Raw genomic sequence first — 16,028 nt, 5'->3', positions numbered from 1 at the left:
AAACCGAGGTCCCGTGTGCAGCATGCACTTCGCGCACGTAAAAGAACCCACGGCAACTAAAAGGTTGTTCCTGGCAAAATTCTGTAGAAAAATCCACTTCGATAGGAAAAACAAATAAAACTGCACGCAGGAAAAAATATTAAAAAAAAATGGGTGGCGCTGTAGTATAGCGACGCGCTCTCCCTGGGGAGAGCAGCCCGAATTTCACACAGAAAAATCTGTTGTGATAAAAAGAAATACAAATACAAATGTGTTTACATCAGGTTGGTTTTTTTCGGTTCTGCAGTTTCACTTTCGGTTTCAAGACAACAGGGCTTGAATTATTCCACCTCTCTCTCTCTCTCTCTCTCTCTCTCTCTGTCTGTCTGTCTCCGGGGAACTATTTCCAGAGGTCCGTCAGTATTCTTTGAGACTTTTGAACTAACCAGCGATGTGTTCATTATTGATGACATTATCATTCTTCTTCTTCTTATTATTATTATAAATTTTGCTGATACATTTCTACATCATCCCGTTTTTCCTGTTTCCTTTCCAGGTGTGTTCATTATTGATGACATTATTATTATTATCATCATCATCATCATCATCATCATCATCATACATATTACTGATACATTTCTACATCGTCCCGTTTTTTCCTGTTTCCTTTCCAGGTGCAGAGGAAAAAAAAAAAGCCGGCCGCCGCTACCCTTGCAATGCCTGTAGTGAGGGCACAACGTGATCACAGACCCCAAGATCCCAAACACAAAGTCGGTCGTCCTCCCCTCCCTCAAATTTCCCAGACAGTAATGATCTGCCGTAGAACGCTAACAGCTTGAAGATATCTATTCTGAGAAAGAATCTGTTATCTCTCTCTCTCTCCAACAGATTTGCGAGACAGAAATAATCTGCCATATAACGTTAACAGTTTGAAGATATATATTCTGAGAAAGAATTTGTTATCTCTCTCTCTCTAACAGATTTCCGAGGTTGTAATAATCTGCCATAGAACAATTTCAGTTTGAAGTCATATGCTTCTTAGAAGAACATGTATGTGAACATGTCTCATATATTATGAATGATGTTTTTCTACACTGAAGCATTTTGACTGTTGCGAAATACAGTGTGAGCTGTGTAAGGAGGGGTATTTTCGATCAAAATGCTATAAGGAAAATCCTGGATTGGTTTGAATCGTTTTGATTTGATTTGAATTGAAGCTCGGGCAAAGTCTCTGATAATATTGCCTCGATCTTGCACAGAAATAAAAGTGAATGTAAATTCAGCGAGATTTCTAACGAAAAAAACTCACCACGGCTGAACCCCCCGTCTGTGAAGTGTAGACAGCCGGCTGTGAACTATAATTAGGTATTTATTAGAAAGGCAGACAGGAAGGGGAGAGGTTTTAGAGCTGTGGAATATAATTAGATGAAAGGCACCGAGACAGGAGGTGTGTGAGGTGAGGGATGTACCACCGCTGTCTCCCCCGGAGAAGTGGGATCCGGACTGCACACCACCTTCCCCACAGACACACCCCACCCCCTCCCTCCCTCCCTCCCTCCCTCCGCAGTGCCGACAGAAAGGGACGGACGGCGCGACACGGCGTGAAGGCCTCTCCCCCCCAACAGGGGAGCAAGCTCCAATGAAAGTCAACCAGCCCTCAGGTCCAGTGCAACGCCGGGCGACCACCGCCATCCTCACCACCCTCATCACCGGCGTCCTCCTTACTCTCCTGGCGCGCGCTTCCAGCTCCAGCCTCGGCTCCCCAGCACGCGCTCACCTGGCGCGCGACCCCGACACTTCGTCACACTTGCCCGTCACGTGATCCCCAGACACTGCGCATGCTGGCGGGAGGTGGGGCGGGACCGGGCCAATCCACAACGATGTCTTGGGGGGCCTGGACAGGCTGGGGCGTGTGCCCTGGGTGAGAGTGGCGGCCGGGGTTCGAATCTTCCTGGCCAGCTCTGTGCTGTCCGCAGCCTTCATTCAACACCTCCCAAATTATGTGGCGAGACTTTTGGTGTTGGGAGCTAGGAAGTGTGATGTCCTTTTAACTCCATCTGTTCTTCCTTCTTCTCCTTCAGTGCAGACTAAAAAGAAATAAATGAATAAAGAAAAAAGAAAAAAAATTGTTTTCTTCATGACTAGGATTAAACCTTTCTTTCAATGTTAATTTGTTCTAATTGTGAGGTCACATTCGATTCTGTTGTGACCGGTTGGTGGTGCATCAAAAAAAACAAAAAAACACGGAAGCTGATGGATAACCCAAACCCCAAAAACGAACCTTGAAGGAAGAACAAACAGTTGTCGTCCACGGCTGGTTTGAGGCCTCAATTAAAACGTTTCTTTCTCTCAGTGCAGTTTGGTTTTGTCACTTAAGCTGCGGTAGTTTTCCCAATTGTTAGCAGGGATGGGATGAAGATAACATCGCACTTGTTACGAAATAATGGTGGCCGTGTGTTTGCGCTTCGTGTGTTTCGCCCGTTCCACTGAGCATTCTACTTCTGGTGGGGCAGTTCAAAGGATGTAGGTAATTCGCTGTCGGCAATTACCTGACTCAAAAGCTTCGACGGTTTTATTGTCGAATTTTTTTTGCATTATGTGATTGTGTGAACGAAGTTGAATTTACCGATTTTATCAAAACAGGCTGAACAGAATCTACGTCACTGTTGTCAAATATCTGACTCCAGATTGTCAACGGGTTCATTGTCGAATTTTGCATTATGTGATTGTGTGAACCGATTGTGTTGAATTTACCGATTTCATAAAACAGGCTGCCGAAGTTGACAACGATGAACACAATTTCGTCGGAGTTACAAAAGTGTGATTGTGCGTATTGCATTTATAGAAGTGTGGTGTGTTTATTTTATTTTATTTTTTTTTCTCAAACCTGATAAATGTTTTCACCCTGTTATTTTATGGTTGGAGATAATATGACTGTTTCCTTTGAAGCGGTCGTTTCACACTGAAAGTTCGGCGAGTGAAGCTACTACTAGCGTTAGCTGTGAAGAGAAAAAAAAAAGGTGTTTGTGGGGAATTCTTGGATTTTTTTTTTTTAACAACAGCAACACATCAACATTTCTTTTGTTTTCATGAGGAGAGTGCTTGGCGGAAAAACAACATCAGGCCACTACTGTCAGCCAACTGCACGTGATAAAAGTCAGTCACCTGGTGTCACCGTTACTGCCACCATTACCATCAACACCATTACGTCCATCACCACCGCCACCACCACCGCCACCATCCCCACCACCACCACCACCACCGCCCCTGCGCCCGGCACCCCCACCGCCCACCACCCCCCTCCACCCAACGCCACCCCCACCCCCACCCCCAACACCACCGCCACCACCACCATCACCATCCCCGCCACCACCACCACCACCACCACCACCGCTGCTCATTCCTCACCTCATCCATACCCCCACCCCACCCCACCCCGACAACCGCTTCGACGTCTGGCCGACCTCTGTGGTCCATGGTTGAGCGCGGTGTGGGGGGTAGTGGTGGTGGTGGTGGTAGGAGGAGGAGGAAGAGGAGGGGAGGAAGGTGAGGAGGAGGAGGAGGAAGAAGAAGGCGACGTCGACGAAGAGGTAGGAGGAGGAGGAGGAGGAGGAGGAGAAAGGAGGAGGGGGAGGAGGAGGAGGAGGCGAGGGGGCGTGGTGGTGGTGGTGGCGGCGGGTGGGAGCGGTGTTGGGGGTGGTGGGGGCGGGGGGGCTGGGGGCGGGGGTGGGGGCGGGATGCGGGGCCGGCAAGGGGCGCCCCTGAGACTGCTGCTGCTGACGCTGGGCCTGGTGGTCCTGGCGGGGCTGGCCAGGTGCCGGGGACCAAGGGGTCGGAGCCGGCTGGCGCTGTGGATTGACAGCGAGCAGGTGGAGCTTCTGATCGGTCAGTGGCATGTCTCCTGTCCTCTCTCCCCCCCCGTCTGTCCGTCCGTCCGTCTGTCTGATTGGCTGTATGTGTGTGTGTGTGTGTGTGTGTGTGTGTGTGTGTGTGTGTGTGTGTCTGATTGGTTGTCTGTCTGTCTGGCACTTTGGGGAAACAGCGAGCATGTGGACCCTTTTTTTCCCCCCTACTTTCTTTTTCTTTGATCGGTCAGTGACACACACACACACACACACACACACACACACACATACACACACACACACAATCTGTCCTCCTCACCTGTGTGTGTGTGTGTGTGTGTGTGTGTGTGTGTGTGTGTGTGTGTGTGTGTGTGTGTGTGTGTGTGTGTTTGTCTGTCTGTCTGTCAGTCAGTCTAACTACCTTTCGTTCTCCTCTGATCTTGTTTTTGTTTTTTTTTTCTTCGTCTGGTATTCCTCACCTTGTTTTGCTCATCAAAGAGTTGTTAATATATATATATATATATATATATATATATATATATATAATAAAACAAAGTAGAAAAACAACGCCTATTTTGTTAAACAAAAACAATAAAATCTGAATTTTCGCTGCTAGCCGGCCGCTTGGTCACAGACTACACTAATAAAATTTTGTAAAAATTAAATGATTTTATGTCTCCTGTCTCTTTCACAAACACAGGTGCACCACAAGGTACAGTCCTCTCGCCTTTTCTTTTTACCTTGTATACGGCTGAATGCAGAAGTCTGACCAATTCGTGTCCCCTCGTTAAGTTTGCAGATGACTCCGCACTGACAGGACTTATTACTGATGACGATGACACTGACTACCGAAGAGAAATTGACAGGTTTGTGAACTGGTGTGAAGAAAATTTCCTTGAGCTGAATGTTGGCAAAACCAAAGAGCTTGTAATCGACTTCAGAAAAAAGAAATCAACTTTAAGTAAAATCATCACAAAAAATGAAGTGGTCGAACAAGTAGACTCATACAAATATCTCGGTGTGATAATCGACAATAAGCTGTCTTGGAATGAAAACTCAACTGCACTCATTAAAAAGAGCAACAGTCGCATGTACTGTCTTAGAAAAATGAAATCTTTTAATGTATGCAAGCAGATGCTCCAAATGTTTTACACATCTGTTGTCTGTAGTGTTTTAACATACGGAGCCGTGTGCTGGGGGGGGAACCTGACCAAACATGACAAAGACAGGTTGGAAAAAGTCATTAGGAAAGCGGGTGGGGTGGTGGGTATAAGACAAGACACCTTTAGCGACATGCACAATAGAAAACTGACTGACAGACTAATAACAATTTTGACCGACGTAAGACACCCACTACATGATGACATTAATAGCAGAAGGTCAGACATAAGTGGTAGGTTTAGAGCTCCACGCGCAAGAACATCTCGATACATTAATTCATTTATTCCTACAGCCATTCGCGCACACAATCAAAACATCCAATACACTAAGTGAACCCTCCCACCCCCCAAGCCCCCTCGCCACAGCAACACCTGAACTTCACCAGCAGACGAGTGTATGGGAGCAGACATTATGCGTGCATGTGGGACTGAGCGGGTGAGCACGGGCAAGCAAGCATTTGTGTGTGTGTGTGATCGGAAGTGATTTTTAAATATTTTCTTATTTTACTTGGATTTCATGTATCTTAATGTTAATGTTCTAATCTTATTGGCGTGACATATGTTATGTGCATGCATACGTTGTTTGTGTGTGTGTGAGTGTGTGTGTGTGTGTGTGTGTGTGTGTGTGTGTGTGTGTGTGTGTGTGTGTGTGTGTGTGTGTGTGTGCATTTACTTATATATACGATTTATTCCCTTGATGTTTTTATTTATGTATTGTTGTACAATACCTTATGGTCTTAACGTGTGTGTGTGTGTGTGTGTGTGTGTGTGTGTGTGTGTGTGTGGGTGGGTGGGTGTGTGTGCGTGCGTGCGCGCATGTCATTTTTAGTAATCTTATACCCTTTTTTTGTTGGATGTTTTCATTTGTTAATATTGTTGTGCAATACCCTATTGTCTTAACATGAGTATGTGTGTGGGGGGGGGTGGGGGGGTTAGTATATCGTCAGCTATTGGGAATTCTTATTTGACTAGTTTTAATCTCTTCTTATGTTGCGCATGATTTTATGCCAGTGTTTACAATGAGCCTGTGATTGCACAACTTAATTTCCATGTGGATTAATAAAGTGTTTTTGATTTGATTTGATTTGATTTGAATAACAGATGACGTAATGCTATTTTTTACGTCATCTTTCTGACCCTTACATGACGTCTTCTTCTACGTAAAGTTATCATGTTCTAAATGTTATATATGTATGTATGTATGTATGTATTTGCCTGCTGCAGTCGCTTTTTAACACATCAATATGCTAGCATCCGTTCTTATTTGTTGATTTATTTATTTATTCATCTATCTATCTACCATTCGAATGATAATAATGATCGTAATGATCAGTTACGGCGGCGATGATGTTGATGTTAAAACAAACAACAACAACAACAATAATAATAATAATAATAATACTAACTTGCGATAATGATGATAAGAAAAGAATCAATATCTAAACAAAACAAAAACAATAATGATAACAATCATCATCATCATCATCATCAAAGTGAATACTTACATTGCGTAATGTAACCAATACAGTTTGAAGCACTTTTCTCTTAACGATATAAACTAAACATTCAATTTCAGTATCTAAAAAAAAAATTTAAAAATAAAAAAATCAATCGTAATCATAGAATAATATATGAAAAGGCAAGTGCACAGTTTCAGTTTCAGTAGCTCAAGGAGGCGTCACTGCGTTCGGACAAATCCATATACGCTACACCACATCTGCCAAGCAGATGCCTGACCAGCGGCGTAGCCCAACGCGCTTTGTCAGGCCTTGAGAAAAAAAAAAGGTGAATAAATAATAGATAAGCGTACATAAATACGTAAATAGATAAATAAATAAATAAATAAATAATAATTATAATATGCAAGTGCACACAAAACCAAACAGACCTCAGTTCACCACTTTACCGCTGAAGCAGGGCGAAACAAAACCAGCGTGGCATCAATCCTTATTGCAGCAGCGGCGAATTCTGTACACTTCTAAGTCAGTGGGGTTTTTTGTTGTTTTTTTTTCCGGACAAAGGACACTCAGCCCCAAGACCAGAAAAGTCCCAATACAGAATGGTCACTGACTGACTGACTGACTGACCGACAACCCTGACCTGTCAAACTCAGTTCTGTCTCAGTGAGTGAGACGACAGCCCTTCACTGACCAGCTTACTTGCTAGCAGCTGTCAAGGGGTTAATAAAGCACGTGTACGCACACGCGCGCGAGCGCACACACACACACACACACACACACACACACACAAACACACATACGCGCGCACGCACGCAATACACACACGCACGCAAACACACGCATGTACACACATATATACACACACACACGTGTGCACGCGTGCGCGCGCGCGCGCGCGCGCGCGCGCACACACACACACACACACACACACACACACACACACACACACACACGACAGAGGAATGTTGACAGGCATGCAAACAGCTGGCCACGTTTACGCCCTAACCATACAAAACGCCCCACCCCCCTTCTCTCCCTCCCTCTTACCCACTCCCTCCCTCTCTCTCCCCCTCTCTCCCCTCTCTCCCTCCCTCTCTCCTCCTCTCCCTCCCTCTCTCCCTCTGTCTGCTCCTCATCTGGTCTTTTTTTCTGTCACCCTGTGTCACTAGTACCTCTGACTGCAGTATTTGAAATCGGAAGCAAAAAAAAAAAAAAAAAAGGGGGGGGGGGGGGTTAAAAAAAAAAAAAGAGGCAAGGCAAAAGGTATCTTTTCTTATGCCCCGTGGGGGCACTGAAACGTTAAATACATACTTCATTTACCCTTACCATACAACCAAAACAAAAAAATTTAAAAAAAAGAAAGAGATATCAACTAAAACAAAAACAAAAAGAAAGCCGGCAAAAAAAAGGCCCATTCGCGCAAACAAGCAAATAAACAATAATAAGTTTGTATCAACAGACATAACTTTATCGAAAAGAACTACCCCCCCCCCCACACCACCACCACCACCCCACCCCCGCACTCTCCCTCCCCCCCCCCACCCCGAAAACGGAGTATGGCTGCCTACACGGCGGGGTTAAAAACGGTCATATACGTAAAAGCCCACTCGTGTACATACAAGTGAACGTGGTAGTTGCAGCCCACGATACGAACGAAGAAGAGGAAGAAGAAGTAAAGAACGACAGATAGAAGAAACAATTGATTTAAGTGAAGCCAACACATCATCGACAGAAAAAAAGATGAAGAGGCGGAGGAGGAGGAGGAGGAGTTTCAGTTTCAGTTTCAGTTTCAGTAGCTCAAGGAGGCGTCACTGCGTCAGTTCGGACAAAATCCATATATACGCTACACCACATCTGCCAAGCCAAGCAGATGCCTGACCAGCAGCGTAACCCAACGCGCTTAGTCAGGCCTTGAGGGAGGAGGAGGAGGAGGAGAAGGAGGAGGAGGAGGAGGAGATGGATTATCATCAACCGTTCTTCCTAAGACTTGATGGCTGCTTATTGTTTGTTTGTTTGTGTTTGTTTCCTGGGGAGGGGGGGGGGGGGTGAGTGTGTTTTTTTTTCTTTTCTTTTCTTTTTTCTTTAGCAGTATGAAGGATTGCAGTAAATCAAAGTAAAGTTTGCTGGTTTGTTTTTTTGGGTTTTTTGTTGTTTTTTTTCGTTTTGTCTCGTGGCTATCCATATGAATCCAGTAACGGTTCAAGCGTGTTCACTTGACAAGAAAGTTGACATTTATTTGTATTGTAAAATAAACAAATACACGAATGAAGCATGACACAGAGAGAGAGAGAGAGAGAGAGAGAGAGAGAGAGAGAGAGAGAGAGAGAGAGAGAGAAAGTTTGATTTGATTTGATTTCTGAATGTAATAGAATACGCAATTTTTTTTTTTTTATCTGGCTATCGAAAGGGAAAGGATGGAGGGGGGGAAAAAAAGAATTGACACACAAAATCCTAAAGAAAAAAAAAAAACAAAGAAAAAAATATATATACACCACGATATCAAAGCATCATACCAGAGAGAGAGAGAGAGAGAGAGAGAGAGAGAGAGAGAGAGAGAGAGAGAGAGAGAGAGAGGCAAAGCACAGACCGACAGATAGATACACAGTGTATTTTTGCAAGTGAATGCGGTTTTCTTTCTTCTTTTTTTTTTTCTTCTTTTTTTTCTTCTTTGTCGTCTTTTTTCTTTCTTTCTTTCTTTCTTTCTTTTTTTTCTTTCTCTTTATAGTTTAATCTGACTTATGAATTAATGTTGCTTTCTTTTCATAGGCGAATGCACTGAGCAAATCGTTCTGGTCTTTCTTCCTTTCTATGTCAATTCTGTCTGTCAGTCTGTCTGTCTGTATGTCTGTATGTATGGTATGTGTGCCCCTCCCCCCTCCCCCCCCCTCCCCCCGCCCCCGAACCCCCCACTCCAATCTCTCTATCTCATTATTTTCGTTTTCTTTCTCATTCTCTGCTATTACAACTACTACTATTACTACTACTATTACTACTACTATTACTGCTACTACCGATGATGATGATGACGACGATGATGACACATTCAATTTCATATAGTACTGACCCTGTGTCTCTAGAGCGCATGTTAACTCAATGCATGTGGTACAGTGAATAAGACACGTGAATAATAAATAAATGAATAGATAATATTTCTGAATAGATATATATAAATAAACGAATAACTAAATACATACATGTCAAATAGATAAACAGATAAATAAATAAACAAACAAACAAATAAATAAATAAACAAATAATGAATAAGTAGATAAAGAAATAAATGTATGAATAAACAAATAATGAGTAGATAGAGAAAGAAAGAAAGAAAGAAAAGCACGAAAGAAACAAAGACACGACGATACAAAGATGCACACTCACTCTATCGCTTCATCAGATCCACCGTGCTTTTGATCTTTCAATTCTGATCTTAACCTCCCCCACCCCCACCCACCCACCCACCCCCCAACACACACCTCCCACCCCCCCACACCCCCCCCCCCTTAACAGCTCCTTCGTTCCAACGTCTCGTTTTCCGTTCCTGGTTTCTGCAGCCTTCTATCTTCATTTGTTTAGACTTTTTTTTTCTTTTTTTTTTCTTTTCCACCCCTTTGGTTTCAGTCTGACTTGCGTGGCAGTGAAAGTTGGCTGAGACAGCGCTGCTTTTGTTGTTGTTGTTGTTGTTGTTTTTAATATATATATATATATATATATTTTTTATTGGTGATTAGCATCCGCGCAAGATTTAACGCTATGTTAATACATTTATTGTATTGCATTGCATTGCATTGCATTGCATTGTATGATAATTATGGTACGGTATGGTACGGTTTGGTACGCTATGGTATGGTAGTGTAGTGCATTGCATTGCATTGTATGGTACGTTATGGTATGGTAGTGTAGTGCATTGCATTGCATTGTATGGTACGTTATGGTATGGTAGTGTAGTGCATTGCATTGCATTGTATGGTACGTTATGGTATGGTAGTGTAGTGCATTGCATTGCATTGTATGGTACGTTATGGTATGGTAGTGTAGTGCATTGCATTGCATTGTATGATAATTATGGTACGGTATGGTATGGTAGTGTAGTGCATTGCATTGCATTGTATGATAATATATGGTACGGTATGGTACGGTCCGGTACGCTATGGTACGCTATGGTATGGTAGTGTAGTGCATTGCATTGCATTGTATGATACGGTATGGTATGGTACGGTCCGGTACGCTATGGTAGTGTAGTGTAGTGTAGTGTAGTGTAGTGTAGTGTATTGCATTGCATTGCACTGTATTGCATTGCGTTGCGTTGCGTTGCCTTGTGTTGTACTGCACTGGATTGCATTGTACTGTGTTGCACTGCTTTGTATTGCATTGCACTGTACTGTATTGCATTGCATTGCACTGTATTGTATTGCATTGCACTGTATTGTATTGCATTGCATTGCATTGCACTGTATTGTATTGCATTGCATTGTATTGCATCGCACTGTACTGTATTGCATTGCATTGCACTGTACTGTATTGTATTGCATTGCACTGTACTGTATTGTATTGCATTGCACTGTACTGTATTGTATTGCATTGCACTGCACTGTATTGCATTGCACTGTACTGTATTGCATTGCATTGCACTGTACTGTATTGCATTGCATTGCACTGTATTGTATTGCATTGCATTGCACTGTATTGTATTGCATTGCATTGCACTGTATTGCATTGCATTGCATTGTATTGCACTGTATTGCATTGCACTGTATTGTATTGCATTGCACTGTATTGTATTGCATTGCATTGCACTGTATTGTATTGCACTGCATTGCATTGCACTGTACTGTATTGTATAGCGGCTGCATTGTATTGTATTGTGTTGCATTGCATTGTAATACGTTTTGTCACAACACATTTCTCTATGTGAAATTCGCGCTGCTCCCCCCCGTGGGAGAACATGTCGCCACAGTACAATGCCACCCATATATTTTTTTTTCGTTTCCTGTCTGAACGTACATCTGTTTTTTACTATCAAAGTGGGTTTTTTTTTTCTCTTCATTCTTTGTTCCCAGCGACAACTCTTTTTTTTTTTTGTGGCCGTGGGTTCTTTTACGTGCGCTTACCCCATGCTGCAAACGGGACCTCAGTGTGATCGTCTCACCCCGAATGGTAGCACCCAGAAGGACCCACCGCTCAAGTTCTAGCCGGAGGAGGGAACAGAAATCCCTTGTCTGGTTACGATACGGGATTCAAACTCGCGCAGACACCGCTTCCTAGGCGGACCTAGTACCACTAGGTAACTAGGTCTAGTGGAAGAAGGAATAAAAAAAAAAAGAAAAAAAAGATAGAAAAAAAAATCCAATTCGTTTGTATATGATATGAGATTCAAACCCATGGACTCCCTTGCTAGACGGGTGAATTTGTATTTGTGTTGCATTTTGTATTCATATTTCTCTCTATGTTATAAATGTATTCACAAATCAGCCCCTTTCTATCTCTGTGGCTGCCTTCACCTCTACACTCCATCTCGCTCACTACGATCAGCTTCGGATCCACTCTGTTTACGCATACCCAGATTCAAGCTCTCGACTGTTGGCCGCCGTTCTTTCTCTGTCTCTGGACCTTGCAACTGGAATGAACTTCCTTTTTCGCTTCGTCAAGTCTCCACACTCAGCTCTTTCAAGTCTGGCCTTAAAACGCATCTCTTACCAAAATAGCCTCCCTTCCCTGCCTCTTCCTTGTCTTCAGTTTCTCCAGTTTTAGAGTTATGCATGCGTGTGAATGACTGGTGCGAAAGCTATTTGATTTGTCTCTGCACAAGATTCAGCGCTATATAAATACCATTATTATTATTATTATTATTCTCTTTTTTCACAACAGATTTCTGTGTGTGAAATTCGGGCTGCTCTCCCTAGGGAGAGCGCGTCGCCACACTGAGAGCGCAACCCCCTTTTTTTCCCCTGCGTGCAGTTTTTTAAAATTTATTTTTCCTATCGAAGTGGATTTTTCTACAGAATTTTGCCAGGAACAACCCTTTTGATGCCGTGGGTTCTTTTACGTGCGCTAAGTGCATGCCGCACACGGGACCTCGGTTTATCGTCTCATCCGAATTACTAGCGTCCAGATCACCACTCAAGGTCTAGCGGAGGGGTAGACTGAAATATCGGCGGCTGAGCCGTGATTCAAACCAGCGCGCTCAGATTCTCTCGCTCCCTAGTTTGTGACTATATTTAGTAGAAGAGTGAAGAAAAAAATATCTTTTGTATGTATAGGATTCAAACCCGGAGACATTCGTTTCCTAGACGGGCGTGTGTTACCACTAAGCCACAAGGTCCAGTGGAAGAGGGAATTTTTTATTTTTTTTTTTTTAATCTTCAGGATTCGAACACATTGACACTCGCTTCCTTCCGACTCTGGCGCCTCAGCTGCCACGAGACCACCGCGCGCACGCACCTCAGTTGTTCTGGCACTGACTGGCAGAATGCAGGGCACTTATCAGGAGCAGACTATCTGTGTCATCTGTCATCACCTCACTCCTCCTCCTCCTCCTCCTCCTCCTCCCCCTCACTACATTGCAGCTCCCTCGTGCTTCCACTGCCACGCCACTTACCTCCCGCCACTCAATGTGTGTAGGTCCCACTTACCTACCGCCACTCACATCGGTGTAGGTCCCACTTACCTACCGCCACTCACATCGGTGTAGGTCCCACTTACCTACCGCCACTCACATCGGTGTAGGTCCCACTTACCTGACCTACCGCCACTCACATCGGTGTAGGTCCCACTTACCTACCGCCACTCACATCGGTGTAGGTCCCACTTACCTACCGCCACTCACATCGGTGTAGGTCCCACTTACCTCCCGCCACTCACATCGGTGTAGGTCCCACTTACCTACCGCCACTCACATCGGTGTAGGTCCTACTTACCTGACCTACCGCCACTCACATCGGTGTAGGTCCCACTTACCTACCGCCACTCACATCGGTGTAGGTCCCACTTACCTCCCGCCACTCACATCGGTGTAGGTCCCACTTACCTACCGCCACTCACATCGGTATGGGTCCCACTTACCTACCGCCACTCACATCGGTATGGGTCCCACTTACCTACCGCCACTCACATCGGTGTAGGTCCTACTTACCTACCGCCACTCACATCGGTGTAGGTCCCACTTACCTACCGCCAGTCACATCGGTGTAGGTCCCACTTACCTACCGCCACTCACATCGGTGTAGGTCCCACTTACCTACCGCCACTCACATCGGTGTAGGTCCCACTTACCTACCGCCACTCACATCGGTGTAGGTCCTACTTACCTGACCTACCGCCACTCACATCGGTGTAGGTCCCACTTACCTACCGCCACTCACATCGGTGTAGGTCCCACTTACCTCCCGCCACTCACATCGGTGTAGGTCCCACTTACCTACCGCCACTCACATCGGTATGGGTCCCACTTACCTACCGCCACTCACATCGGTATGGGTCCCACTTACCTACCGCCACTCACATCGGTGTAGGTCCCACTTACCTCCCGCCACTCACATCGGTGTAGGTCCCACTTACCTACCGCCACTCACATCGGTGTAGGTCCCACTTACCTACCGCCACTCACATAGGTGTGGGTCCCACTTACCTGACCTCACGCCACTCACATCGGTGTAGGTCCCACTTACCTCCCGCCACTCACATCGGTGTAGGTCCCACTTACCTACCGCCACTCACATCGGTGTAGGTCCCACTTACCTACCGCCACTCACATCGGTGTAGGTCCCATTTTCACCCATTCCCCGTGTCGCCTACTGCCCTTTGATGTAGTGCCGCCCCCCTCAACACTGGCCCTCTGGAGAGGTCCAACTCTCTGTTCCCTTTTGCCTTGTACCCTGTGTTCCCGTTCCGCCTATTCAGCCTCTCTCTCTCTCTCTCTCTCTCTCTCTCTCTCTCTCTCTCTCTCTGCCTATCTCTCTCTCTGTGCCTCTCTTTCTCTCTCCTCCTCCCCACCCCCCTCCCACACACACGAGACACGGATGATTGTTAAATGTGTGAATGCGCACACGATACCCTAACAGCTTATACCAACACTTTCGATTCTCAACCAGGGGTAGAAATACTATGATAGTATCCACGATAATAAGTTACGAGGAAAGGCTTATACGTATGTATGTATACATCAGTTTAGGATACAGCTCTGTTTGCTGTTTCGTGATTTCAGATACAAATACGAGACATAGAAGAGGCCAGGCCAGAAATGGAGAAAGCTTTCTGTGGTTTTTGTTTCCTCAAAGACATGCACAAATGTGCGTTTTCTCAAAGAGCACCTTAGTACACAGGTGAACTGGGAGAAGGAGAATTGGGATCAACAATTTGTTGGAAGGTGAATCTGGAAGGGACGGAACGGGAACTGGGCGAAATGGGAATGGGTGAACTGGGAATTGACGAAACAGGAATGGACGAAACGGGAACTGAGCGAAACGGGAATGAGTGAATTGGGAATTGACGAAACGGGAATGGACGAAACGGGAACTGAGCGAAACGGGAATGAGTGAATTGGGAATTGACGAAACGGGAATGGACGAAACGGGAACTGGGCGAAATGGGAATGAGTGAATTGGGAATTGACGAAACGGGAATGGACGAAACGGGAACTGGGCGAAATGGGAATGAGTGAATTGGGAATTGACGAAACGGGAATGGACGAAACGGGAACTGAGCGAAACGGGAATGTTTGAATTGGGAATTGGCGAAACGGGAATGGACGAAACGGGAACTGAGCGAAACGGGAATGTTTGAATTGGGAATTGGCGAAACGGGAATGGACGGAACGGGAAAGAAGAAGACGAAGAAGCAATGAAATAATGAAATAACAAACAAACCACCTGGAAACAAAAACCTAGGCACAAGTGTAGTCATTTTCACACACAGGACCCTAGAAATTGTTTCTCCCACTGTTGACAGTTCCGTCACTTTGTCATCACTTTTTTTCCCACTACCAAGAACAAACTAACCTGAAGACTAAAGACGATTACACAGAACACATAAGAATCAAACATGATAACCCATTGTGCCTCGTGTCAAAGCCCGCTTCGTTGCACGGGCCGTCTAGGCCGCACATAGTTTGCAAAGCGCTGAGAATTGTTCCCGAGTGTACACTGTATTCCAGACGCTTGCGGACAATAATAATTATTGGTTAACACTGAGCAAACGTAACAATGTTAATTGAAAACCCTCAAGCAACCCAGACCAAGTCCATGTTTCAAGGGTGTGTGTGTGTGTGTGTGTGTGTGTGTGTGTGTGTGTGTGTGTGTGTGTGTGTGTGTGTGTGTGTGTGTTTGTGTGTGTGTGTGTGTGTGTGTGTGTGTGTGTGTGTGTGTGCGCGTCCGTGCGTCCGTGCGCGCGTGCGCTAGTAAAAGAGAAAGATAATTCATTTAACTAAACATGAACTTACATAAGTAATCATTAAACAAACAAACCGCACGTAAGAGAAAGCAAGTATAAAATTTAATAATTTCATAACATGAATTCGATTAAGTAAAGTAACAAACGAACAACGGGCTTGAATAAAGAAACCAATAAAATGAAATAAGTAAATATTCAAC

The 16,028-nt window shown here is 44.8% G+C and overlaps 1 protein-coding gene across 1 annotated transcript in view; it reads left to right on the top strand.

Moving 5' to 3' along the window:
- Positions 1-3,623: 3,623 nt before the first annotated feature.
- The window catches only part of LOC143285218 (uncharacterized), a 155,975-nt gene continuing 143,570 nt past the window's right edge, over positions 3,624-16,028 (top strand). The window contains exon 1 of the mRNA XM_076592463.1: positions 3,624-3,864. Coding sequence (XP_076448578.1) covers positions 3,717-3,864 — 148 coding nt within the window. The 5' untranslated portion in view covers positions 3,624-3,716. The remainder of the gene's footprint in view (positions 3,865-16,028) is intronic.

Source organism: Babylonia areolata, chromosome 8 (assembly GCF_041734735.1).
Source record: "Babylonia areolata isolate BAREFJ2019XMU chromosome 8, ASM4173473v1, whole genome shotgun sequence".
NCBI classification, from domain to species: domain Eukaryota; kingdom Metazoa; phylum Mollusca; class Gastropoda; order Neogastropoda; family Buccinidae; genus Babylonia; species Babylonia areolata.
The sequence above is the reverse complement of the archived record's forward strand: the minus strand, read 5'-3'. Positions and strand labels throughout refer to the sequence as shown.